The sequence below is a fragment of the Mirounga angustirostris genome, unplaced genomic scaffold (assembly GCF_029215605.1).
Source record: "Mirounga angustirostris isolate CCGP_5_RB_7025 unplaced genomic scaffold, mMirAng1.0.hap1 SCAF_5, whole genome shotgun sequence".
NCBI classification, from domain to species: domain Eukaryota; kingdom Metazoa; phylum Chordata; class Mammalia; order Carnivora; family Phocidae; genus Mirounga; species Mirounga angustirostris.
Genome location: NW_026991713.1, coordinates 52,828,806 through 52,854,740, shown reverse-complemented (window position 1 = coordinate 52,854,740; position 25,935 = coordinate 52,828,806). Strand labels below are relative to the sequence as shown.

General features: G+C 35.3%; 1 protein-coding gene across 9 annotated transcripts in view; it reads left to right on the top strand.

Annotated features, from left to right (window-relative positions):
* MON2 (MON2 homolog, regulator of endosome-to-Golgi trafficking) overlaps positions 1–25,935 on the top strand; it is a 112,165-nt gene that overhangs the window by 28,120 nt on the left and 58,110 nt on the right. For all 9 annotated transcript variants that reach the window (XR_008505959.1, XR_008505960.2, XM_054506948.2 and 6 more), the window contains 10 exons: positions 1,291–1,388; positions 2,093–2,218; positions 3,262–3,456; positions 14,094–14,218; positions 14,585–14,721; positions 16,032–16,182; positions 21,078–21,310; positions 23,291–23,372; positions 24,126–24,310; positions 25,479–25,591. Coding sequence is in view for 7 of the 9 variants with exons in the window: in XM_054506948.2 (XP_054362923.1) it covers positions 1,291–1,388; positions 2,093–2,218; positions 3,262–3,456; positions 14,094–14,218; positions 14,585–14,721; positions 16,032–16,182; positions 21,078–21,310; positions 23,291–23,372; positions 24,126–24,310; positions 25,479–25,591 (1,445 nt within the window). In the remaining 2 variants the exon portion in view is untranslated. The remainder of the gene's footprint in view (positions 1–1,290; positions 1,389–2,092; positions 2,219–3,261; positions 3,457–14,093; positions 14,219–14,584; positions 14,722–16,031; positions 16,183–21,077; positions 21,311–23,290; positions 23,373–24,125; positions 24,311–25,478; positions 25,592–25,935) is intronic.

Here is a 25,935-nt window from a genome sequence, read left to right as displayed (position 1 = left end):
CTTTTCCTGAAGTTAACCTTTGGTCAGATTTTTCACATTCAGTTTCAGGCATTTTTTTTTTTTTTTAAGATTTTATTTATTTATTTGACAGAGAGACACAGCAAGAGAAGGAACACAAGCAGGGGGAGTGGGAGAGGGAGAAGCAGGCTTCCTGCTGAGCAGGGAGCCCAATGTGGGGCCTGATCCCAGGATCCTGGGATCATGACCTGAGCCGAAGGCAGACACTTAACGACTGAGCCACCTAGGCGCCCCAGTTTCAGGCATTCTTGTTGGTTTATTAGAATATTTCCACTTACTTTGGTATATTGGTTTTTCTGCTTTTTTCCCTGTATTTACAGGTTGAGTTCTAGAGTTTGAAATATGAAGAAATTAAAGTTACAGGATAAAACAGGGCAGTTCTCCAGTTTGGATGTGTTATATATTCATGACTGCAGTGTGATTCCTGGATTGGTAGTTTTAGCTGTGTCTCTAAAGACCAGTATTTCATTTAATACTTTCTAATAAGGTGGAAATACTTAGAACCTCGTTTTTTTTTCAAGTAGTCATCAAGTCAACATTTATCTAAAACAGGCTGTCATAATTTACAGAAAATGATATCTTATTAGTATTCAAAGAAATGCTGAGTTGGGAAGCAACTTTGTAGCTGACGCTTAGCTAGTTAGTATCTATAACTGACATAGTAATTGTGGCAGATCAAACAGTTAATTCTTTTGTTTATGCTGAGATGATATAGGAATTAACCATGTGGTAAACTTTTATGTATTTGATGTTTAAAGGCACATTCAAAGATCATGTGAATTTCAAATCCATAAAATAAAGGGACTGGGGAATGGGAGACTGGGAAAATCAAATGTATGGATAAAGATGCTAAGCTTATTAAAGTGACATAAGGTAGTGAAGAGTAGTTTTTGTGGCATTTTGTATAAAAATAAATTCCTAATGTTTTTTCCCCATTTTGGAGGCACAGTTCTGATCCTACATTTAAAGTTTATAATTTCATGGGGCGCCTGGGTGGCTCAGTCGTTAAGCATCTGCCTTCTGCTTGGGTCATGATCCCAGGGTCCTGGGGTCGAGCCCTGCATTGGGCTCCCTGCTCAGCAGGAAGCCTGCTTCTCCCTCTCCCACACCCCCTGCTTGTGTTCCCTCTCTCGCTGTCTCTCTCTCTGTCAAATAAATAAAATCTTTTTTTTTTAATTTATAATTTCATAAACATGTATTTATTTTAAATAGTATATGTGATTTATTAAAGGTCATTATACACCCCTAAAACCCATCTTATTTTGATTGCAGATATTATAGAACAGCCAGTACTGGTCCAAGGAAATAGTAACAGAAGATCTGTCAGCACCCTCAAACCTTGTGCTAAAGATGCATATATGCTTTTCCAGGTATTTCAGTTGATAAAAATAATTTTATTCAGAATATAGTTTTGTGTGACTTTTTGATTTTGGAATTTTATGTCTGATTTAATTTCTCAAGTGTCAATTTTTTAAATTGTCAAATTTTAAAGGGTCGAAAGTAGTATTTCAAAAATGTTCTAGAACATTAAAGAGCATCTATAGCTAAGGAACATGATAAAATGTTACATTTCATTTTAAGGAAATAAAATGAATTAAGCCCAGAACTAGAAAAAGAGGCATATTAGGGATGACTGGTAATATAAAATAATTTCTATGACATAAATATTTAACTAATAAGCCTTGGTCTACTTAATACAATTTGATATACAAATACCTGATTTTTATGTTACTTGTCATGAATATGTCTTTTAAGTAAAATAAGATTTATCTGCACTGAAAATTTTACTGTTTTTTTATTAAAGTGTTCTTTTAAGTGGTTTTTCATTAAAAGACTATTAACCATTTATCTGTACACCTAATGTATTGTCAATAGTTATATGATTCTTTAAAAGTTTACTTATATAATCAAAATAGTTTGTCAGAATTGAATTACCAGTGCTTAGTTTCTAAGGAGTAAAAACAACTATATAAGGAGAGATAACTTTTAAAAATTTTATGAATTTTGAAAAGCACATTTCATTCCAGCATGTGAATGTTTTATTTTTTATTTATTTTTTGACTTATTTTCCCAGGACCTTTGTCAATTGGTTAATGCTGATGCCCCTTACTGGCTAGTAGGCATGACAGAAATGACTCGAACATTTGGCCTTGAATTGCTTGAGTCAGTCCTGAATGATTTTCCACAGGTCTTTTTACAAGTAAGCCATTTGTAGTATCTTGCAACAAAATTAATCAAAATTTTTTCACAGATATTTTTCAAGAAAGTAACATGTATTCTCATGTTAGAGGATTGAAAGAATTACAGCTTTAGACTTTAGATATGTGATAATTTAGTGTTATCTTACATTATTATAGTGCCCTAGCACTTTGAAATTTTAACATTAGAAGGAATCCCTAGAGACCGTCTAGTGAGGCGTTTCCCAACCTGTGGGTATATGAGGGAATTTGGTATGTGAGCTGTTTTTTATAATATTTAAAAACTGAAAAATTGTTACTAATTTTTACTTGCTTATATGTAGCTATGTGCTTTTGGATAATTCTAAAATATATAATTACTCTGGGTGTCTGGCTGGCTTAGTAGAGGAGCATGCGACTCTTAATCTTGGGGCCATGAGTTTGAGCCCATGGTGGGTGTAGAGATTGAAGAGATAAAAACTTTAAAAAAATAAAATAATTATGCTTGTTTGTCATTGAGTTCTTTTTAAAAATCAGCTTATTGGGTTCTGTTCAAGCAATCTAAGTAGAACAAAATATTAAGTTAATTATTAAATCTTCCATGCGTGAATGGAATTGTTATCTTGGCAAAGTAAAGTTAATGAATTATATAACATATTTTATTTATCTGGTGTTCTTTCAGCTGCCCATTTTAAATGCTTTAGCTTTGTGTTTGAACTTGTATAATCTGTCTTCTTTCTTCTGTTCTTTGTTTTGAATTGCTAGTGTCCTACCAAAATCACAATTCCTAATAATAAACCACTTAATTCCAAATCATTAAATGTTCCTTTTTAAATTAGATTCTTTTTAAAACTTCTTGAAATATTGATGATCATTTTGATCTTACACTCTCAAAGAGCAACACTAATTTCATAATTGTTGTAAACTATAGAATAATAAGCTAAGCATATAATAAAGCTAAATTATTCATACTGATTATTAATTTTATTTGCTAGTAAGACTGTGTTTTAAAAGTATCAAGTACAAACTAAGTTAATTCTTCTTTTTTTTTTATCCTTGCAAATAGCACCAAGAGTTTAGTTTCCTTCTCAAAGAAAGGGTATGTCCTCTTGTGATAAAACTCTTTTCTCCAAATATAAAGTTCAGACAAGGTTCCGGCTCTTCATCTTCTCCGGCACCAGTTGAAAAACCGTATTTCCCTATCTGCATGCGTTTGCTGAGAGTAGTATCTGTTCTAATTAAGCAATTTTACAGCCTTTTGGTAAGTGCTAATTTTCATGTGTGTTTGTATGTGTAATTGCATGTAGTGTTCTTTTTAAATGATTATTTATTATAATGCATTCAGCTTTTTCACTTCAGCACAATTTCTTTTAAAGTATTTATAGGTATTTTCCTAGTAACTCTATGGGTTTATTCTATCCTTTCTTAGATTTTCTTATGTTTTATATAGTATTTTTAATGTATGTCAGGGAGAGTCATGGCCTGTTATCTGAGGGCAGCATAGAATTTGTGGCTTGGGAATTGAGCCTATTAGCAAATTATCTATATCTCATTTGAAGGATCATTAAAATTATAGTATCTTCAATTTATGCTGCTTTCATTTGTACTATTTAATGTATCTTAACAGATTAAAGCAAAGAAGTTAAAAATTTGGTGAACTTTAGGATTAGAAATCAACTATTTTGACTTCTAGTCCAGTATTGTATTTATTTTGCATAAATTTATGAATGCAGAATATGTTGTGATATTCCTGATCATAGTATATCAATGTGATGTTTTTCAGAGAAAATGGTATATTTCTTTTTATGTTATGTGAAATTCATCCTTGTACAATTTTTTAGCTTCTATCCTAATTTTAATTAACAGGAATAATTGGCTATTGATAATTATGGAATAGTGAACTATATAAACTTATAATACTGTGAGCAGTCGATATACTAAATATTAGAGGTAATCAACAACTTTACAAACTAATAGATAGTACTTTATTTTTTTATTTTTATTTTTTATTTATTTACTTTTTTTTAAAGATTTTATTTATTTGAGAGAGAGAGAATGAGAGACAGAGAGCACGAGAGGGAAGAGGGCAGAGGGAGAAGCAGACTCCCTGCTGAGCAGGGAGCCCGATGCGGGGCTCGATCCCGGGACTCCAGGATCACGACCTGAGCCGAAGGCAGTCGCTTAACCAACTGAGCCACCCAGGCGCCCTATTTTTTATTTTTTTAAAGATTTTATTTATTTGACAGAGCGAGAGAACACAAGTAGGCAGAGCGGCAGGCAGAGAGGGAGAAGCAGGCTCCCCGCTGAGCAGGGAGCCCGATGTGGGGCTCAATCCCAGGACCCTGGGATTATGACCTGAGTCACCCAGGTGCCCCATAGATAGTACTTTATACTAAATTCTGTGGAGAGCTTTTTAAAATAAAGGGCTTTTTTTTTATATTTATGATAAACATGTCATAGATTTTCTTTTCATATTCCAAATCCATTTATGAACAGTATATTCAGAAATTTTTATAAGCACTGTAGTTATAATTATTTCTGGCCACAGGTTTATTTAATGTAGAAATACTTACAGGAAATCAGATCACTTCAAACGAATTGCTATTTATTAGGGACACTGTTAAGTTATCAGAGTTGGATGCCAAAGGTTTAAGAGTCTTTTGGTACACTCATAATTGGCTTGGACTTTTTTTGTTCCACCAAAATTAATAACATATAATTGAACATTTAGGTACATAGTTTGTGAATTTACTTTAGTTCACAGCTCCATCTTTCTCTGTAAGGATTAACTTTTAAAAATTATAGTGTTACTCCCAACATGTATGATATTTGATGTAATTTCCAATAATTATTATTAATTGAAAAAAACAATACTTTTTTGTCTAATTATATACAATTGAGATGGAGGGAAATTCTGTGAGTCTTTACATTGATTAACTTTTGAAAGTTTTGAAAGGTCTCCTGGCACTTGCTGAAAATAAATGAAAAGTAGCTTAATTTCTCCAAAGATGGAGAACTTTTACCTGTCACCTGTTACATTTTCTGAATTATATTTATTTATAGTCTGTTTCAATCCACAAAGAAACTTTTTAAGAATGTAAACCAGAGTGACATCAGCAAAATGTTGGAATATGAAGCTGAGCCTCTCTGTCTCCTACGGAGACACCAAGTTAACAGTACATAGATTACCTCTGTGAGAACTTATCAGTTGAGAGGTTATAGCACTCCAGGCACATGTAAGGTGAAGCAGAGAGGTTCATTAGAGTAGGTAGGAAATCTCAGTGCACTTAGCTGCATACCTTCTCCCACTCCTTACACAGCACAGCATGGTGTGATCAGGAGCAAACTCCCAACCTACGGTTTCTCCTTCACATGGCAGAAAGGTGAAATGTGCACCCACCATTCTGACTTTTTGGGGGTATGCCCAACTGGTTTCTGTCTCCCTTGATTCTTGGAGCACTGACAGGAAAGGCAGGAGCACACTTGGGCCTGCTCAGAACAAAGGCCCAGAGAGGGTAGTACTGCTGACATACACCAGGCGGGAGCTCCTGAAAAGAAACAAGTAAGTGTCTTCAGCTGGGAAGTTACACACACAAGCCCAGAGGAAACAAACACATTGACAGAAGAGGTTTGAGAGGATCCCAGGCTGATTGGTGAAGATCTTTCCCTGTACAAAGCCAGTCCATAAAGACTAAAAGAGTTGGCTTTTTTCAAATGCCCAAATTTCAGCAACGACAAAAATAACAAGGCATACAAAGAAACAGGGAAACATGGCCCAATTCAAGGGACAAAATTAATCTCCAGAAACTAACCATAAAGAAATGGAGGTCAGTGAGTTACCTGACAAAAATTCAGAATAATCATAAAGGCGCTGAGTGAACTAAAAGAGAATACAGAAAACTAAATGAAATAAAGAAAGTGGTGTATGAACAAAATGAGAATATCAATAAAGAGATAGAAACTATAAAGGATAAAACAAAAATCTAAAGCAGAAGAATACTGACTTGAAAAATGCAGTAGCAGGGGTCAGCAGTAGACTAGAAGAAAGAATCAGCAAACTTGAAGACAAGTCATTTGCAATTACCAGGTCAGGGGAGCAAAAAAAAAAAAAAAAAAGAAAAGAAAAAGAATGAAGAGCCTGTAAGGACTTAGGGCATACCATCCAGCAGACCAAGATACACATGTCTAGTAAAAACGCACTGGGTTACATTCTCACACTCGTAACACCTCACACATCAGATGTATGGATTTTTTCCCACATCAATCAATACTCTGACAGCCAGATATTCTACATTTCAGTTCAATTCTGACATTAACCAGAGTTAGCACAGACTCAGTCCCACAAGATTCCCCCCCTATTGCAGATGCCAATCGCAAGTAGTAGGTTGCCCACTTACCCACAAATTCTAACTTGGCTATATATGGGAAGTTCCCACAACCACCTCTTTGGGTTTGATAATTTACTAGAGAACCTAGGAAAACAGTTTGCTTACTATTGCCTATTTATAATAAAAGATATTTTAAAGAATACTGTTGAATAGGCCGATGAAGAGATTCATAGAGCAAGGTGTAGAAAAGTCCCAAGAGCAGGAGCTTCTGTCCCCATGAGGTTGAGGTGTGCAACTCTCTTGGCATGTATATGTGTTCACCAACCTGGAAGCCCCCTAAACTCTGTACTTTCAGGATTTTTATGGTGTTTTCATCATGTAGGCATAATTGATTATTAACACAGTTTCCACCATTTTCCCTTCTCCAGAGAATATGAGGAGTGGGGCTGAAAGTCTCAAGCTTCTAATTATGATTGTTTTTTCTGGTATCCAGCCCCTGTCCTGCAATCCATCAAGAGTTGCCTCATTAGAATGGAAGATGCTATTCACATAGGAAATTCCAAGAGACTTAGGAGCTGTGTGTCAGATGCTCCTATCACTCAGGAAATTATGAGGATTTTAGGAGCTCTGTGTCAGAAACCAGGAGCAGAGACCAATATATATATTTCTTATTACTTCACTATACATTATGGGAGTCTCAAGTGAGGAAAGAAAGGGGCAGAGAGCCTATTTGAAGTAATGGCCAAAAACTTCCCAACTTTGAAGTAGGAAAGGGACATAAAAATTCATGAAGCTCAGAGAATTATAACTAGGATTAATCCGAAGGGACCTATACCAAGACACATTATAATTAAGCTGTTAATACTTACAGAGAATCTTAAAGTAGCAAAAGAAAGGCACCTTGTCATGTGTAAGGGAGCACTCATAAGACTGTCAGTAGATAGCTCAGGAGAAACCTTGCAGGCCAGAAAGAAAATGGGATGCTATATTCAAAGTACTGAAAGAAAAAAACCTGCCAATGAAGGAGAAATTAAGACTTTCCCAGATAACTTAACTACATTAAATTAAGATAAACAAACGTATAGGAAGAAAAGACATTCCTCCTTTTCCTTTCCATATCCACTAGTCAGTCATAGAGCACCAAGTCTTGTGTTCTCACAGTAACGCAGCATGCTTACACCTTCTTCATAACAAATACAGAGTTTACATTTTCTGTTTCCAAACCAAGAATTACCAACTTCTTTTTCATTTTTATAAAACTTGGTGCTGAGTTGTGCCCCTCAAAATTAACATTTTGAAGCCCTAACTCCTAACATGATAGTATTTGGAGATGGACTCTTTGGGAGATAATGCAGGTGAGGGCCATCATGATGGGCTTAGTGACCTTATAAGAAGAGACACTAGAGAGCTTGCTTGCTCTCTCTTTCTGCCTTGTGAGAACACGGTGATAAGGCAGCTGTCTGCAAGCTAGGAGGAGAGCTCTCACGTAACCCCAATGATGCTGGTACCCTGATCTCAGACTTCTAGCCTCCAGAACTGTGCCAAACTATTTAAGCCACCCAGTCAGTGGTCTTTTGTTATGGTATCCCAACAGACTAAGAACTTGGTTTCTGTCCGCCAGTTCTCTTATGTAGCAGTTCATCGGGTGACTTTTTCAGAGATACAGATACCTTATTCTTCAGTAATTTCAGTTTTGGATGAAATTGCTGTTTTTGAGTGCATATATTTTGGACACTGTACAAAGTGCTTTACATATATTAATTCATTTAGACTTTACACCACAGCTGAAAAAATGAGACTCAGGATATTTATGTAATTTGCCTGAGATTATACTTTCTAAGCCACAGAGCTGGGATATTAATGAATTCTTTTAGACCTCAAAACCCTCGCTCTTAATTCCAGTGCATTTTACTACTACTCTGTTTTCTTAGTTCTCATTTCTTTTCTCTCCAAGGCTGCTAGTGCTAAATTTTCAGTACTGTTCCTATACCATTCTCCATATTTAGACCTTAATCTCCTTGACTTGGGGGGATAAAACGGGGAGATAAATAACAGTATAGCCAGCTATAGGAAAGATTGAATGTTACTACCTAAAGGTAGAAAAATGCTTACTTCTGTGTACTTCACTCATAGGGGTGATGACCAACTGGTAAAATTTCTCTTCCTAATAAGGCAGCTCTAGGACCGTGTTTATAAAGATGAATTCTTCAGATCTATATAAGATGCTAGTTTCTCAGGGGCACCTGGGTGGCTCAGTCAGTTAAGTGTCTGCCTTCGGCTCAGGTCATGATCCCAGGGTCCTGGGATCGAGCCCCACATCGGGCTCCCTGCTCGCCGGGGAGCCTGCTTCTCCCTTTCCCTCTGCCCATGCTTGTGTTCTCTTTCTTGCTCACTGTCTCTCTCAAATAAATAAATAAAATCTTTAAAAAAGAAAAAAGATATTAGTTCCTCATTGTTATACTTTGTGACATTGGAACTTAGCAGTATGGGAAAGTGCAGACATTCTGCAGTTTCTCCAAAGGCAGAAGCTAAAGGTATGGTACTTGTGGGGTAAGATATGTAATTATGGAATGCTTCTCTCTCATTTCTTTGTGTTTTCTTTATTTAAACATAGCTAATGATACATCTCCTAGGAGACATACTGGAGTAATAATTCTTTTTTTTTTTTTTTTAAGATTTATTTATTTATTTGAGAGCGAGAATGAGAGGGAGAGAGTACATGAGAGGGGGGAGGGTTAGAGGGAGAAGCAGGCTCCCTGCTGAGCAGGGAGCCCGATGCGGGACTCGATCCAGGGACTCCAGGATCATGACCTGAGCCGAAGGCAGTCGCTTAACCAACTGAGCCACCCAGGCGCCCCCTGGAGTAATAATTCTTATACTTTGTAGTCTTTGGATCCTTTTATGCTTGTAATGAAATATTGAACTTTTGTCTATGTGGATTATTTCTATCATTTATTATATTAAAGATTAAGTCTGAGATCATATTAAACCCATTCATGTTAACATAAAAACTTAATATTTTTCCAGTGGGAAAACAAAGATTTTATATATATATATATACACACATGTATATATATATATTTTAATGATTTCCTCATCTTTTTATTTAGTTTTTAAGGAAGATTTATCTACTTATTAGAGAGAGAGCATGCAAGCTGGAGGAGGGGCAGAGGGAGAAATAGAATCTCAAGTAGACTCCATACTGAGCATGGATGTGGAGCCTGACACGGGGCTCGGTCTCACAACCCAGAAATTATGATCTGAGCCAAAACCAAGAGTTGGATGCTTAACTGACTGAGGCACCCAGGCACCCCAGAGATCTCATGTTTTTTGCTTTAATGTCTGGCTTAGTAGAAGATTAGCTGGATTTTCATATCTTCTGTTTTCATTTTGTTGTGATAGGTTGTTTTGGTTGAAACATACGAAGAAAATCTGGCTTCTCAAAGTTACGTAGTTGAAAAAGGCAGAATTATCTTCATGGATATTAATATTATCTTAATAGTGGATATTCTTCTTTGATACTACACCAAACTGGACTAGTGACAGTTTAATGGTGTAGGATCTGAAACCTTAGTAATGACGTTTTCATACTCTGTTACATTAAAATTCATTGATTCATCTTGTGCTCTGATTGTATCTTTTATCCATACATGGTTTTTTATATCATGTATTTTAGTTGTGCAGATATTCCAAATGTTAACACTTTATACAATACTAAAAATGATGTATGTTAATCACTAACTATGTATCAGATAAATCTCCTGTTATTAAGAAATTGTCAAGGTCACAGTGGTAGATACAATAATACTGATTTTTGTTTGAAAGCTTGAATCTAATCTTTGGCAACAAAAACTGTCATTTGTTTCCCTTAAAGAATGACAAGCTTACTTTGTTCATTTTTGACAAAGTGTCTGCAATATACACAAATGTAAATAGTTGTAGTTTACCATTTGCTCTTTTAGTTAAAATGGTGTCCGATAGGGGATAGAAGTGACTAGATCAATTCCGAACTGTGCTTTTCCTCCAGACAACCATTGTACTTTGATACATAGCAAAAGTGCTTCATATGTATTCTCATTTTGTCACACAGAAAATTAAAAAGACATGCACTTATAGGTCAGACTTAAGAAAATCAGTAATTTAATTATATTTTTTATTCTATTTTTTTTCATTATGGTTCTTTAGTGAAATAGACCTTTTTAAAAAAAAATGTGTGTGGTAGTGAAGAATGCAATGACAGTAGTGCAGTCTGGTGTTAGTGCCTTGATTCTTGATAAAGCTGTTTTACTCACCATGCTTTTGTACCTTCAGCACAAATGTCAATGCACTGAAAATGGCAAGTAATATATTACTATAAAAATAATTGTGACCTCACTTTGACCCCACTTTCGGGAATCATTGAACTAGAGAATCTGTTCTCCCCCAGTATTCACCAGCTTATCTCATTCTATCAAGTAGCTCAGGGGTGTAGATAGCTAATATTCAAAGGTTAGTTCTGTTAATATATCTAGAATGACTAGAGGAAACTGGAATGCCCCAGTCATTCAGAAAGTTATAATATAGTTTAGTATACTATATTCTTTCTCTTTTCTATCATCTGAGCTAGGTGCTTCTCTGTCCTCTGAATCATTAGGCTTTGTTCCCAGATATCTTTTTTTTTTTTTTAAAGATTTTTTATTTATTAATTTGACAGAGAGAGAGAGCGAGAGCAGGAACACAAGCAGGGGGAATGGGAGAGGGAGAAGCAGGCTTCCCGCCGAGCAGGGAGCCCAATGCGGGGCTCGATCCCAGGACCCCGGGATCATGACCTGAGCTGAAGGCAGACGCTTAACGACTGAGCCACCCAGGCGCCCCCCCCAGATATCTTTTTAAGGAAGATATGTTTAAGGAATTTATGAAGCTTAATTATAAGTGGCCAGCGTATCTCTCTTCTGCCTTTGACTAGCTGCTTTTAAAAAGGAATGAATGGGGCTAAATTGACTTATCCAACCTAATGTTCTACTTCTTCACAAACATGTCTTAGGACATACAAAGGATCTTAGTGCTAACAAATCCATTAACTATAAGGTTGTTACCTCTTACCAGGCCTTGAGAAATAGACTCCTGCATTTAAATATTCTATCAGGCTTTCTTGTGTCCTAAGCCAACAGCTATCTTATGTACATAATCTATCAGAAATCCATGTGATACTGTGATTAGAATTTCTATCAGGATGACTTTGATTAATCTTAAGCATCAGTTGTCTCTTGACTACTATGCATTACCAAAAGACTACGAATTCAGAGACATTCATCACTCTTCATGCTTACAGTGGAGTTCATGAAGTATCTTCATGCCACAAGGAATTGGACTTAGGCCATAGATACCAATCTTAATATCTGTTTCCCTATGAGTTCAACTTCTTGGGGAAAAGGCTTAACAGATTCACAGCAGGCGCCCTCCATTGATGCCCTTGAGAACAATGCAGTGACCTCAACACGGGTTCTGTGATCAGACTTTCACACTTGGCAAGGAGGGAGAAAGGGAGAACAGAGTGCCAGACCTCAGGAGAGAGGCTCTCCTTTACCCAAATCGTGAGGTTTTAGTGGCTACAGTATAAATTTATTGTTTAATATGTGCTGTAGTCTGCCTCCCACAGGAGAGAAAATGATATACTCTTCAAGGCAAGTTTTATAACAGTGTTTCTTTTGGCTGTGATATAATGATGTTTCTGAGAGCCTTTGTTTTCTGGCCTCAAAACCTAGCTGATAAGCCTTCAGTTCTACCACATTTATATTTCACTTTCACTCTAAAGTAGGTAGTGTACATTTGGAGGACCCACTAATGTTAAAACTGTAGTAGATACAATTTGCATAGTGAGTCACCAGCATGATTCTTTTTCAGTTCGTTACTAAAAGGATCATTTGTTTAGAAAAAATAATGTGCTCTGCATTTGCATGGCATTTTATCATGTTTAGGGGATGTTTTTAAAGACTTTTTTTTTTTTTTATTAGAGAGAGAGCAAACAGGGGGAGCAGGAGAAGGAGAAGCAGGCTCCCCACTGAGCAGGGAGCCCGATGCGGGCTCCATGCGGGGCTTGATCGCAGGGCCCTGGGATCATGACCTGAGCCGAAGGCAGCCGTTTAACCAACTGAGCCACCCAGGCGCCCCTAGGGGATGTTTTTATTCTTACAGTTTTCTCATTTGATTTCTCAAAAAGATGTAGATATTTTTATCCTTTATTTATAAGAAGGTTATGTAGCTTGTCATCCACTCATTTGGTGGATAAAGAAGCTGAGCCTATCTGATTTCTGATCTAGTGCTTTTCAACTGTCTCATGATTAGGACAGTGCTAAACCTCTGTTTTATGACTTCCCCAATCATAGCAGTCCACGGATAAAGTTTTCAGTTATCCTGCCTGCTTTATCCTCATGATTATGTCCTAATTTTAAGCATTCAGTTAACAGTACTGAAAGGCATTAGAGAATACCAGCTGCTAAGGCTTTGGGTAAACATCCTGAGGGCCACTATTCCTGAAATTTCTTGCCCGAAGTGATGCCCGCTCATTTCAGGGTACCCCCAGCTAAAAGGAGGGTTCAGTTTGGCTTAGTGATCAGAGTGTCAGGTTCTTAGCTCCCAGAGCTCCTGCTCTGTCCTAAGTTAGTGTACAACAGACGTAATCCATTAACCTTTGAAAAACTTAATTTCTTTTTGGTCGTTTATTCATTTATTAGACATTTATTTTTTTATTTTCATTTTTTTAAGATTTTATTTATTTGACAGAGAGAGAGAGAGAGACAGTGAGAGAGGGAACACAAGCAGAGGGAGTGGGAGAGGGGAAGCAGGCTTCCCGCTGAGCAGGGAGCCCGATATGGGGCTCAATCCTGGAATCATGACCTGAGCCAAAGGCAGATGCTTAACAACTGAGCCACCCAAGCACCCCTCATTTATTAGACATTTAATACATAATGTTGAGAATGTGCTTCAAACATTTTTATTTACAAAGAGCGTGCAGAGAAGATGGTTTATATTAATAATGGTAATGATAGCTAATACTTATAAAGCAAAACTATGTACCAGGCCTTATTCTAAATACTTTATGTATTTATACCTGTCAAGTGCTACAGATTCCTTTTTGTTTTCCTACTAGAAAATATATATTAAACGTGCTTAGGCTTATTGCCTCTTTGTTTAAGCAGCAAAAGAACATATGGAAAAACTTGTGGTATTATTGAAGAGAAGAACATACATCCTATCAGCTGTTTACATGATACATGCTACCCGCCAGGAATGAGGATGGTGTGATGGTGCATAGTGCTTTCTAAAGAATAAGGGTAATAGATTAACCATGTTAGCAGATCTCTAGTGTGTGTTTGCAGGGACGTAGAGAGAGACTGATTATTTTTACTGTTAGCTTTCCCCATATAACTGCTTTTCCCTTTTTTTTCTCTACTCCCCATTAAATGAATTTTAATTTATTTAAAATTGGAAGATTTTATTGGTTTGTCCATAACACTAAGAACAAAGAATGTAATTTATAAATTCTGATCTTAGATTTAAAGAAATACTATTAAAAAAATTTTTTTTTTAGGTAACTGAATGTGAGATATTTCTGTCACTTCTGGTGAAATTTCTGGATGCAGATAAACCACAATGGTTACGAGCTGTTGCAGTAGAATCAATACACAGACTCTGTGTGCAGCCTCAGCTCTTAAGGTAAAACCACAGTAATATTTTGTTAAATAGATAGGTTAATGTTTGCTAGTAGGAAGAGTTTAAATATTTATTCCCAAGTATTAGTGATTTCTAAACAAAATTGTATATATTATGTATATGGAGCAGTAGTGGTGTGAGCGTGGTAAGCAACTGAGAGGTGGGCAAAAAAATATGGGTAGTAATTGCCATCAATCCAAATTTATTGGTTAATATAGCCAAGATGATTTTTTTTTATAACATTAACCTCAGTCTGAACCTTTGTACTAACTTAGTAAAATCACTCAGGTGTGATGAAGTTTTAAGTATAGACTGATATATCAATATTAATTGCTGTTTTTCTCAGAAACATTTAAAATTATTTTACAGGTCATTTTGTCAGTCCTATGATATGAAACAGCATTCTACCAAGGTTTTTCGTGACATTGTGAATGCCCTGGGATCTTTTATACAGTCGTTGTTTCTTGTCCCTCCTACTGGAAATCCTGCTACAACAAACCAAGCTGGTAAAGGCTAATTCATATTTTGTTTTTTAATATTCTGCCATGATTTACTGTATTCACTATTCTGAGAGGATATTTTATTTTTATTTTATTTTATTTTATTTTTAAAGATTTTATTTATTTTTTAGAGAGCGAGCGAGAAGGAAACAGCATGAGAGGGGAGAGGGTCAGAGGGAGAAGCAGGCTCCCCGCTGAGCCGGGACCCCGATGTGGGACTCGATCCCAGGACCCTGGGATCATGACCTGAGCCAAAGGCAGACGCTTAACCATCTGAGCCACCCAGGCGCCCTCTGAGAGGATATTTTATAGAAATTTTGTGACTAGAGAAATTTGGATTACCTAAATGTATTGGTAGTAAAGACTTACACTTAAAGAATATTCAGTCTCATTGAGGCAGCTATGTTTAGTTCTTTCCAGAATATATTTCCTTCTCTGGTATACTTTCAGTTTCTCTAATTACATAAGAATAAGAGTTTAGATGCTTATATTCATTTTAGAAGGATCTTCATTTTGGGGCACCTGGGTGGCTCAGTCAGTTAAGTGTCTGCCTTTGGCTCAGGTCATGATCCCAGAGAGCCTGCTTCTCCCTCTCCCTTTGCCCCTCCCCTTGCTTGTGCTCTCTCTGTCTCTCTCTCAAATAAATAAATAAAATCTTAAAAAAAAAAAAAGGATCTTTGTTTTGTGCCTCTCAAAAGAATCTGGTTCACCACCTTAGGAGGTCTATTAGTCTCTCTTTTAACAAAATAGGTAAACTTGATTTAAGCTTGTTTGGAAATCAACATATGGCTTCTTGTTTCTCTTTGCCTTTTTTATATTTATCTTCTACTTTTTACTGTCTGATTAATGATTTCTTAATTCTTAATTTTCACTTCTGATAAAAAATGGTCTAACAAAAGGTGTATTATAAAGTTTTTGTCAGTAGTTTTACTTATTAGTACCTTTTTTATAAAAAAGGAAGTGGTGTTCTGGGGAAATAAAGTCTCTAATAGCCAAAACAGGATTGATAAACTTCATTTATTCGTGCAGTATCCATTCTTATAGAACAAATTTTTTTAAAAAAATATTTTATTTATTATTTGACAGAGACACAGGGAGAGAGGGAGAAGCAGGCTTCCTGCCGAGCAGGGAGCCCGACGTGGGGCTTGATCCCAGGACCCTGGGATCATGACCTGAGCCGAAGGCAGACGCTTAACGACTGAGCCACCCAGGCGCCCCTAGAACAAATTTTTTTAATTTGAACAGATGTTTGTGTATTATGGATTTGTAATTAACTAGTCAATTGGTATCTTTGCTTTCTTCCCCTTATCTAATAGGAAACAATAACTCAGGTGGCCCCGTCTCAGCACCAGCTAACTCAGGAATGTTGGGGATTGGTGGTGTTACCTTGCTACCAGCATTTGAATATAGAGGAACTTGGATACCTATTCTAACTATAACAGTACAAGGCAGTGCAAAAGCCACCTAGTAAGTAGTAGTAGCTTTATTTTGTAATGAATGATGCCATTGGGATTATTTTATCCTAAAATGTTTCTGCATTATATTTTGAATTTTAAACCTAGTAATTCTAATGCAGTTTAGAACTAATTTTCTCTTGTCACATGTTGAGAATTTTACGTAGGATTGGATTTTGTTGTTTTCTTTTGTACTATTTACTGATGTGTTAGTGTTAACAGTAATGAAACAAAATGTGATTTCTTTACCTGAGGACCTATTTAGCTGTTTTATATGGCTTTTCGATTTAAGTATATGACTTTGGACTTAGGTCTTCTAATACTAACTGAGTCACCAGCAGCAAATTAGTTAACTTTTTTTAAAATCTCAGTTTCTTTACCTATAAAATGAGAGTAGTGATATATCTACCTTTCAGGATTCTATAGGTGAGAAAAGTTATTTTAACTGTGTAGCTAATTACGTTTTTAGAGTTTAACACACAGTACTTTTAGTTTAATTAACTTAAAGTGTTTAATGGATTCCATATGTGTTATTTTTATTGTCATTAGTCATTTCAGTTTAACAAATACATATTTGGCAGTGTATTGTTGATTTTTCTTAAGTCGGAGTGAACTACAGTGCTACAGAGATAAAGCAATCAATCCTACAGAGATTTAACACTACTGTAGTTACTATTAAGCAGTCAACTAATACATTTTGAATGCTTGGCATGTATAATTGAAACAGTATTCCGATGACAAGTAATCAGAACTCAAAGTGTGAAGCAGAGTGTCTGACTAGTTGTTTGTTTGTTTAAATTTGGATATAGTTGACACACATTACATAAGTATACATATCGTATACTTATGTATACAATAGTATACAATAATGATTTGACAAGTTTATACATTATGTTGTGTTCACCACAAATATAGCTGCCATCTGTCCTCTTACATTACTGTTACAATACCATTGACTATATTCCTTATGCTGTGCCCTTTATTCCCATCACTTACTCATTCCATAACTGGAGGCCTATGTCTCCCACTCCCCTGCATGCATGTGCCCAGCCCCCACTCTGACTAGTTTAAATGATAAATTTATATGGTATGTCAGTCTGCATAGTATAATCATAGTATTTTGCTGTTCAGCTTTATTTTGCCTATAATTATGAAAGTATAGAATCATAGAGGACTGAAATATTTAACTAAAATTCATTGTTATTCTTAGTCATTTAAAAGATACTAAAGTTACATAGTTTCATATAAGCTTTTGTTTGCTACAAAGGCTAGTGCTCTAGTACACTAGACTATCAAATTTAAAAGAAATCAGATTTCTAGCACTGAAGGAGACAATAATCTCATGCATTTCCCCACCTCATTTTATAAATTGAAAAATCCCCAACATGAAACTAGTTGCCCTCATTTAGCTTACATTTTAGTGAGTGAGATAGTAAAGGTTCAAATAAACATATAATATCACCTTGGGTAGTGGTTAATTCTTTGAAGAAAAAACAAATTAAGGGGATAGAGAGTGACAGAAATTATCTCTAAGGAAACAAGTTTGAGCAAAATAACATAATTAAAGTGAGAGAGTGAAGATGTGTGCTTGAAGAAGAAAAATTAAAACAAATGAATGACAAGAGAGTAAATACTTGGCAAAGTTATATGAATTACTTTTTTATTAATGGAAGTCTGAAACCAATTGTTTATTGATAATTTAGTCCTTACAAATTAAGCGAGTTGGATTTTAACTAGTTCTGCTACTAAATACTGTGATTTTGAGTACAGCACATTATTTCACTTGAAGGCAAACTTAGGACTAAATCTCTAAAGGAACATATAAATAGTGGGTTTTTTTTAGTGCTATAAACACTGAGATTACTCACCTCTGAAATCAAAAATAGCCAGAAAATATTGGGTTTTCTTTTGCACATGGATTAGTAGGTTTCCATTGAAGCCTCCCTGTTGAATTGGCATCTTTTATTCATTCATTTGCTGTGAGATTCAGTATAAAGTTATTTTCAGTATTTTCTTTGAAGGCATACATGTAAATCTTGATTGTGTATTCTGTTCTTTTATTGACTTTTTAAGTATATAATCATTTGAAAACTTAAGTAATGTAAGACAGAAGTAGTTTTGACCTAAGTATTGTTGACATATTCTTTCTGATTGATTACACTATGGCTCCTTTCAAAGTTGGGCTTGCGACAGTTTTGCAACTTTACCTTAAATTTAAAAATACTTAAATAAATGGGTTACGTTTATCTAAAACTGGTATTTATGTACTAGTTCTAATAAAATACCACTGAGATATTGAGGGAAGAAAGTGTGGGCTTTGTTTTAGGTTGTGGTATAAATAAAAATAAGCATAAATCACCTTTTTCTCTTACCTATTCTAGCACTTAAGGTCTTTACCATAGAATTTGGGATTTAGAGTTTGGAATACTTAGGATTACTTTCTTTGTTTTAGATGCATTTGCTCAGTAGATCATTTGTTCTTTGAGAATAGAGATTTGTCTGAAAAAATGCTTAGCACTCGTAGACTTAATGTGTGGCTCTGAAAGGCTCACTGGCTTGGCAATGATTAAACCCATAAACTTTACCTCCTTGTTTGAGCTTAGATCTCTTTTGATCAGTAATATAACTATATCTTTATTGATTACCTAAATTTTAAAATCCTCGGAGCTGGCACATACTAGGGGTTAAATTGATAGGCTTTAGAGTCAGACTTGGGTTAAGAACTGTTGATGGATAACTGTGTCACCTTAGTCCTTAGTTTCATCATCTGTATCTTTTAGGGGTTTGTGAGGAGTTAAACAAGATAATATACATCAAAAAATCCCTAGAGTTCCAGGCCAAGAGTTATTACACAACAAATGGTAGCTATTTATAGGTGTTGTTATTGTTTATTCTGAGTTTTGCATTTCTTTACAAATTACCTACCTCCAGTCTTGATTATGATTCAGCAACTTTTAGAATTTGAGGTTGGAAATCTCTTTTATTAACTTACTGTAATCTTTAGTGATTTCAATTTTGTTTTTGAGATGTAATCCACATACCATAAAATTCAGCCTTTCACAGTATACATTTTATGGTTTTACTGTATTCAAAAGGTGTCTAACAATAATCACCTTTAATTCCAGGACTTTTTCATCATCCCAGCAAGAAACCCATACTCATTATCAGTCATTCCCCAGTCTCCCTTTCCCATTCCCCTAGCAATCACTAACCTGTTTTGCATTTCTACTGATTTGCTTATTATGGATATTTCATATAAATGTAATCATACAATAAATACTCTTTCAGGCTTCTTTCAGCATGTTTTGAAGGTTCATCTGTGTTGTAGGATGTATCAGTACTTCATTTCTTTTTATGGCTGAATAATACTCTAATTTATGGATGTACTGTATTTTGTTTCTCCATCAATTGATGGGTATTTGGATTGCTTCCACTTTTTGGCTTTTAGAGATAATGCTGCTATGAGCATTTGTGTACAAGTTTTTGCTTAGACATATGTTTTCATTTCTCATGGGTATATACCTAGGAGTAGAATTGCTGAGTCATGTGTTATTCTATGTTTAACTTTTTGAAGAACTGCCAAACTATTTTCCCAACTGATTGTACCATTTTATATTCCTACCAACAGTGTTTGGGGGTTCAAATTTCTCCACATCCTCAACAGTACTTTTACTGTCTTTTGATTATTGTTATAGTCTTTTGATCATAGCCATCCTAGTGGACATTAAATGTTATCTTACCGTATTTCAGTTTGCATTTCTGTAAATACTGATGGCATTGAGTATCTCATTCACGTGCTTATTGGCCATTTATATATCATCTCGGGAGAAATGTCTTTTCAGATCCTTTGCTCCTTTTTAATTGGGTTGTCTTTTTATTATTTAGTTGTAAGTGTTCTTATATATTCTGGATCTTTAGTCCCTTATCAGATACATGATTTGCAAAAATTTTCTATTCTGTGGGTTGTCTTTTATTTTCTTAATAGTGGCCTTTGAAGCACAATAGTTTTTAATATTGACTAATTCAGTTTTATCTATTTTTTCCTTTGTTGCTTGTGCTTTTGGTATCCTAACAAATCATTACCTAATGTGAGTTCATGAAGATTTTTGCCTGTGTGTTCTTCTAAGAGTTTTTAGTTTTAGCTCTTATATTTAGGTCATTGGTTAATTTTGAATTAATTTTTGTATATGGTACAAGGTAAAGATCCACCATCATTCATTTATATGTGAATATGCAGTTTTTCCAGTACCACCAGTTTTTTTTTCCATTGAATTATCTTGATGGATTTCAATTTTAAGGAATTTCAAACCATAATTCCTTATTTGCCATGATTTAAGACAAAAGATTTGTTATCTTTCTTTTTGAAAGCTTTGTTCTAACTATGGGGTAGAAACTGCTCTAAAATTCAACTTTGACATATTAATGCTCTGAGTATTATTCTTACCCTGTTGGCAGGTTGTGTCTGAGGTGATAGCTAAGCTAGATATCTCACAGTAATACTTTCTCAGTGTGAAAATATCTTCCTGTTTATAGGATTGATTTGATTTTATAGTACCTTATTTTGAAAGCACCCAAGTCAGAGTTTGAGAAGTTTTATAATCTATTTAGTCTTACTCTATTTTATATGTAGTCTTTATTTCTCTAATACCAACAATTAAAATACTGGCACATTTAGGGGGAGAGCAAAAAGTAAATTGTTAAAATAATTAGTTATGGCAGTGGTCAGGCCTTAATTTTTCTAATCAGTTTCTTAGAATACTGAGAAAGGATCCCTTCTCCAAATGAAACAAACTCAGTAATGTCCATTGACTTTTCCTATTCTGTTGCTCTTCATTTCTCTGAACTACAAATACTTTTATATATTTTCATTATCGTGGCTTTTAATTAGTGTTTTTTTCTTAATTTCAGCCTAGAGATGTTGGACAAAGTTGAGCCCCCAACTATACCAGAAGGTTATGCTATGTCTGTGGCATTCCATTGTTTGCTTGACCTAGTACGTGGAATCACTAGTATGATTGAAGGAGAGTTAGGAGAGGTTGAAACAGAATATCAGACTACCACTGAAGCAGCTTCTTCACCAACACAGTCATCAGAACAGCAAGAATTACAGTCAACATCAGACCAAATGGATAAGGAAATAGGTATATTGATGTCTGTATTTTTAATTTTTATTTTGAAATAATTTGAAATTTACAGAAAATTTGCAGAAATACTCAAGTTCCCATATATCCTTCACCCTGACTTCCCAGTTGTTAACACTATCCTATTTGTGTTATCATTCTATTTATATATGTCACTATACTTTTCTCCTGACCTATTTGAGAATAAGTTGCAAACATAATGCTCCACTACCCCTTAATACTTTAGTGTTTTCTGAAAAATATGGACAGTTTCCTAACATAACTACAGTACAATCCCATCATAAATTTAGCATCAACCCAGTATTATCTTATCCCAGACCTCATTCAAATTTTGCCAGTTGACCCAATAATGTCTTTTATGTTGGATCACATGTTGAATTTAGTTCCATGTTGCTATACTATCCTTTAATCTAGAACACTTCCTTAGTTTTTTCTTATCTTATATGACCTTGACATTTTTGAAGAGTATAGGCTAGTCAGTTTAGGTTTGTCTTTTGTTTCCTTATAATTAGATTCAATTTACTCATTTTTGCTAGGGCTACCATAAAAATATTGCTGTGTTAAACATAGTCTATCAACCTAGCAGGAGCATACAATTATCAGTATGTCTCATTATTGGTAATGTTAACTTTTGTCATTTGGTTAATACAGTGTCTGGCTGGTTTCTTCAGTGTAAGATTAATTATGAACTTTTTGTGGAGAAATACTTTGAGATCCCTACTATAAAAGAGAGCTTTCCCGGGCGCCTGGGTGGCTCAGTTGGTTAAGCGACTGCCTTCGACTCAGGTCATGATCCTGGAGTCCCAGGATCGAGTCCCACATCAGGCTCCCTGCTCGGCAGGGAGTCTGCTTCTCCCTCTGACCCTCCTCCCTCTCATGCTCTCTGTCTCTCATTCTCTCTCTTGCAAATAAATAAATAAAAATCTTTAAAAAAAAAAAAAAAAGAGAGAGAGCTTTCCCTTCTCTCCCATTTATTTTTTTTAATTTCTCAATTTATATTAGTATGGATTCTTGGATTTCTATTTTATTTGAAAGGTTACAATATGATTATCGTTATTTGGTTTAACTCTCAGATTGTTCCTGATATGGCCAGTGGGACCCCTTTCAAACTGGCCACTGTGTCCTTTTATCATTTTCTGAGCACTATCTCACTATCTGACACAACACAATGTTCCAAGCTCATCTTGGATCTTTCTTGCCAAGCCCAGGAATCAGTTATTTTTCTAAGGAGCCCTCACTCTTTTTAGTTTAGTATTTAGAAACTAACACATGGGCACTTGTGTGCTTCTTACTATTTGAAAAGGAAATACACACACACACACACACACCTCTTTACATTTTAAAAATGTTTGTCTAAAAATGTCTAAATGAGATTTCTCCAGTTCTGGTTTAATACCACAAGGCTTATTTTTAACTTTGCATGTTTTCAACTACCTTCTCCGAAAGTGAGAAACTTGGTCCCAGTTTATTCAGTGGATTTACTCATTTGCTCAATTCCCAGTGTATAGAAATCAATCTCCTGGCTGAACAGCTTGTTACACTGCCAAGTTTGGCTCAATGAAGGGGAAGGGAATAGGAACTGGTATCTCTCTCTCTCTCTCTCTCTCTCTCTCTCACACACACACACACACACACACACACACACACACACACACACACCCCCTGAACGATCCTACCATTGATCCTACCATTGATATTTTAAAACAACTTAGTTTAAAGACGTAACTGAATTCTGAAACTGGTGTGGTTTTTAAGTTTTCATTTTTTCAAATGTATTTTAACTATTAGAGCTTTAGTATTTAATAATTGAGTTGATAAAATATGTAATGTATTATCAAATGACTAAGGAGGTTTTAGAAGGCGAAAGATTTATGCGATCTGAAGAGAAACCAGAGTTTAGGGAGGTTTTAGAATGATGTGTTGTCAAATACTATGCTATCTATAATGATCATGAAGTATTGTATGTTTTTGTCCTTTAAGTTAGTAGAGCTGTTTGGGAAGAAATGGTGAATGCCTGCTGGTGTGGTTTACTTGCTGCTCTCTCACTCCTCCTTGATGCCAGGTATTAAGTCTTTATAATTTTTTTATTGCATGTGGCAGTTAATAAGAAACAAACATGAAAGTAGTTACTTAAATTGGTCCTAAAATTATTTCTTAATATGTGTTGAACATTATTCTTTTTTTGCCACCTCCCTCTCCTTCATCCTATTCTTGCCCTGCTCCCTACCAGAATAGTTGTCATGATGTTTTAATGGAAAATATAATCCTAAAATTACAGAATGCCTTTTTCACTTCAAGCCTTTCTACTACTTTTACAGTGATGATAATTATCAATTCCTTTGATTTATTTTCCATAATGACAGGATTTACTGATTTTAAAATGCTTGATATTTTGGGGCACCTGGGTGGCTCAGGTCATGATCTCTAGGTCCTGGGATCAAGCTCCGCATTGGGCTTCCTGCTCAGCAGGGAGTCTGCTTCTCTATCTCTCAAATAAATAAATTCTCTCTCTCTCTCTCTCTCTCTCAAATAAATAAATAAAAATCTTTAAAAAAAAATGCTTGATATTTTAGATTCTTTTGAGTGCGTGACCATTTTCTTCAATAATGAATATATGTATTATATATTGCTTTTACCCAGTTCAGATTTTCAGGTATTATGTTGATTAGTTAAAATTCCTTCTAAGTATACTGATTTTGATCATATTTTTGTATAGATTTTCTTACAACTTCACTGAATACCTAATTCCATGTCATGTTTGCAGTATAACTAAACATAAATTGATCATGTTAAATAAAATACTTTCTCTTTTCAGCACAGATGAAGCTGCCACTGAGAATATTTTAAAAGCTGAATTGACTATGGCTGCTCTTTGTGGAAGACTGGGCCTTGTAACTTCAAGAGACGCCTTTATAACTGCAATATGCAAAGGTTCCCTGCCTCCCCATTATGCTCTTACTGTACTGAATACCACCACTGCAGCCACACTTTCCAACAAATGTAAGACTTTAGTTTATTCACAGTTTTTTTCATCTAGTGGAATGACATGGTGTAGAGAAAAGATTATAGAAATTCTGAGTTCAAGCCTCTGCTGTTTCACTCACTGACTGTGACCTCATTGAGAAGTTAATGACCTGGAGCTTCAATTATTTCTCTCTCTTTAAAACAATGGGGGTGCGGGGAAAATAATACCAATTTTAAACAATAATTGTGAAGATAGAAGAAAATCTGGAAGTTTTTTGTAAACTATCATACTGTTGAAATGGTCGTTTTTATTTATTTTTTAACAGAACTTGTAGAACAACAATGCTTGCAACCACTTAGATTAACATTTCAGTTTTTTTCTTGTTGAATACTTTGAAAACACTCGTTTGTTACATGTAATATAAATTTGTTTCAATATGATACTTAGTTTTCAAACTGAGAACATGAAAATTGGCCTCTAACTTTAACTAGAAAAGTTTATTGAGAATGAATGTTAAAATACTTAATGTGTCCTAATTCTGTTTTGCTTGTGAAGAAGTCTGCCAAAGTTTTATAATTTTTAAAAAGTTATATAGAAAATTACTTAAAATTTATTTAACTTATCTTGGTTTTTATACCTCCTGAGTTTTAAAAATGTTTGCATATAGATAATAGGTAACTACATAAGTATCATAGTTGAACTTAGTTTAATCAAATTAATGTTTTAAAATACAACATTACTGGGGCGCCTGGGTGGCTCAGACGGTTAACGCCTGCCTTCAGCTCAGGTCCTGGGATCGAGCCCTGCATTGGGCTCCCTGCTGAGTGGGGAGTCTGCTTCTCCCTCCCCCTCTCCCTCTGTTTCCCCCCACCCCCGCTTGTGTGCACTCTCTCTCTCAAATGAATTAAAAAAATAAAATAAAATAAAATATAACATTACTGGGGCCCCTGGGTGGCTCAGTTGTTAAGCGTCTGCCTTCAGTTCAGGTCATGAACCCAGGGTTCTGGGATCGGGCTCCGCATTGGGCTCCCTGCTCTGCGGGAAGCCTGCGTCTCCCTCTCCCACTCCCCTTGTTTGTGTTCCCTTTCTCACTGTCTCTCTCTCTATCAAATAAATAAAACATTTTTTAAAAAGAATTAACATTACTTTGAATGCAGTGTGAGAAGTAAATCTTAATTATTTAAGCTTTCCTTTGTGTTCTAGCATATTCCATTCAGGGCCAAAGTGTTATGATGATAAGTCCATCAAGTGAATCTCACCAGCAAGTTGTGGCAGTGGGTCAACCTCTCGCAGTCCAGCCTCAAGGGACAGTAATGGTAAAGTACTTTTCTTATTTTTGTTATCAACTATTTAGCACACCTTTTATACCTTTGTTTTTATGTTTGCCAAATTTTATCACTATAGTTATTTACTCTTTTTTACCTGGACGATTGGTACCTTTAGAAGACATTAGCAATTGACATTATCATAAGCAGTTATGATAACACAACTTTTTTTTTCCCCCTGAAAAGTAGTTTATTTCAGTCATCTTTTTAATAGTAACTATCACAGAAGATTAGCTCCAACCATGATCATGGCTATAATGTATATCTTACAGGTATATTCTGAAATAATGTAATTAGGATAAAAATAGTTTACATGGTTTCCTTTTAATATAGAA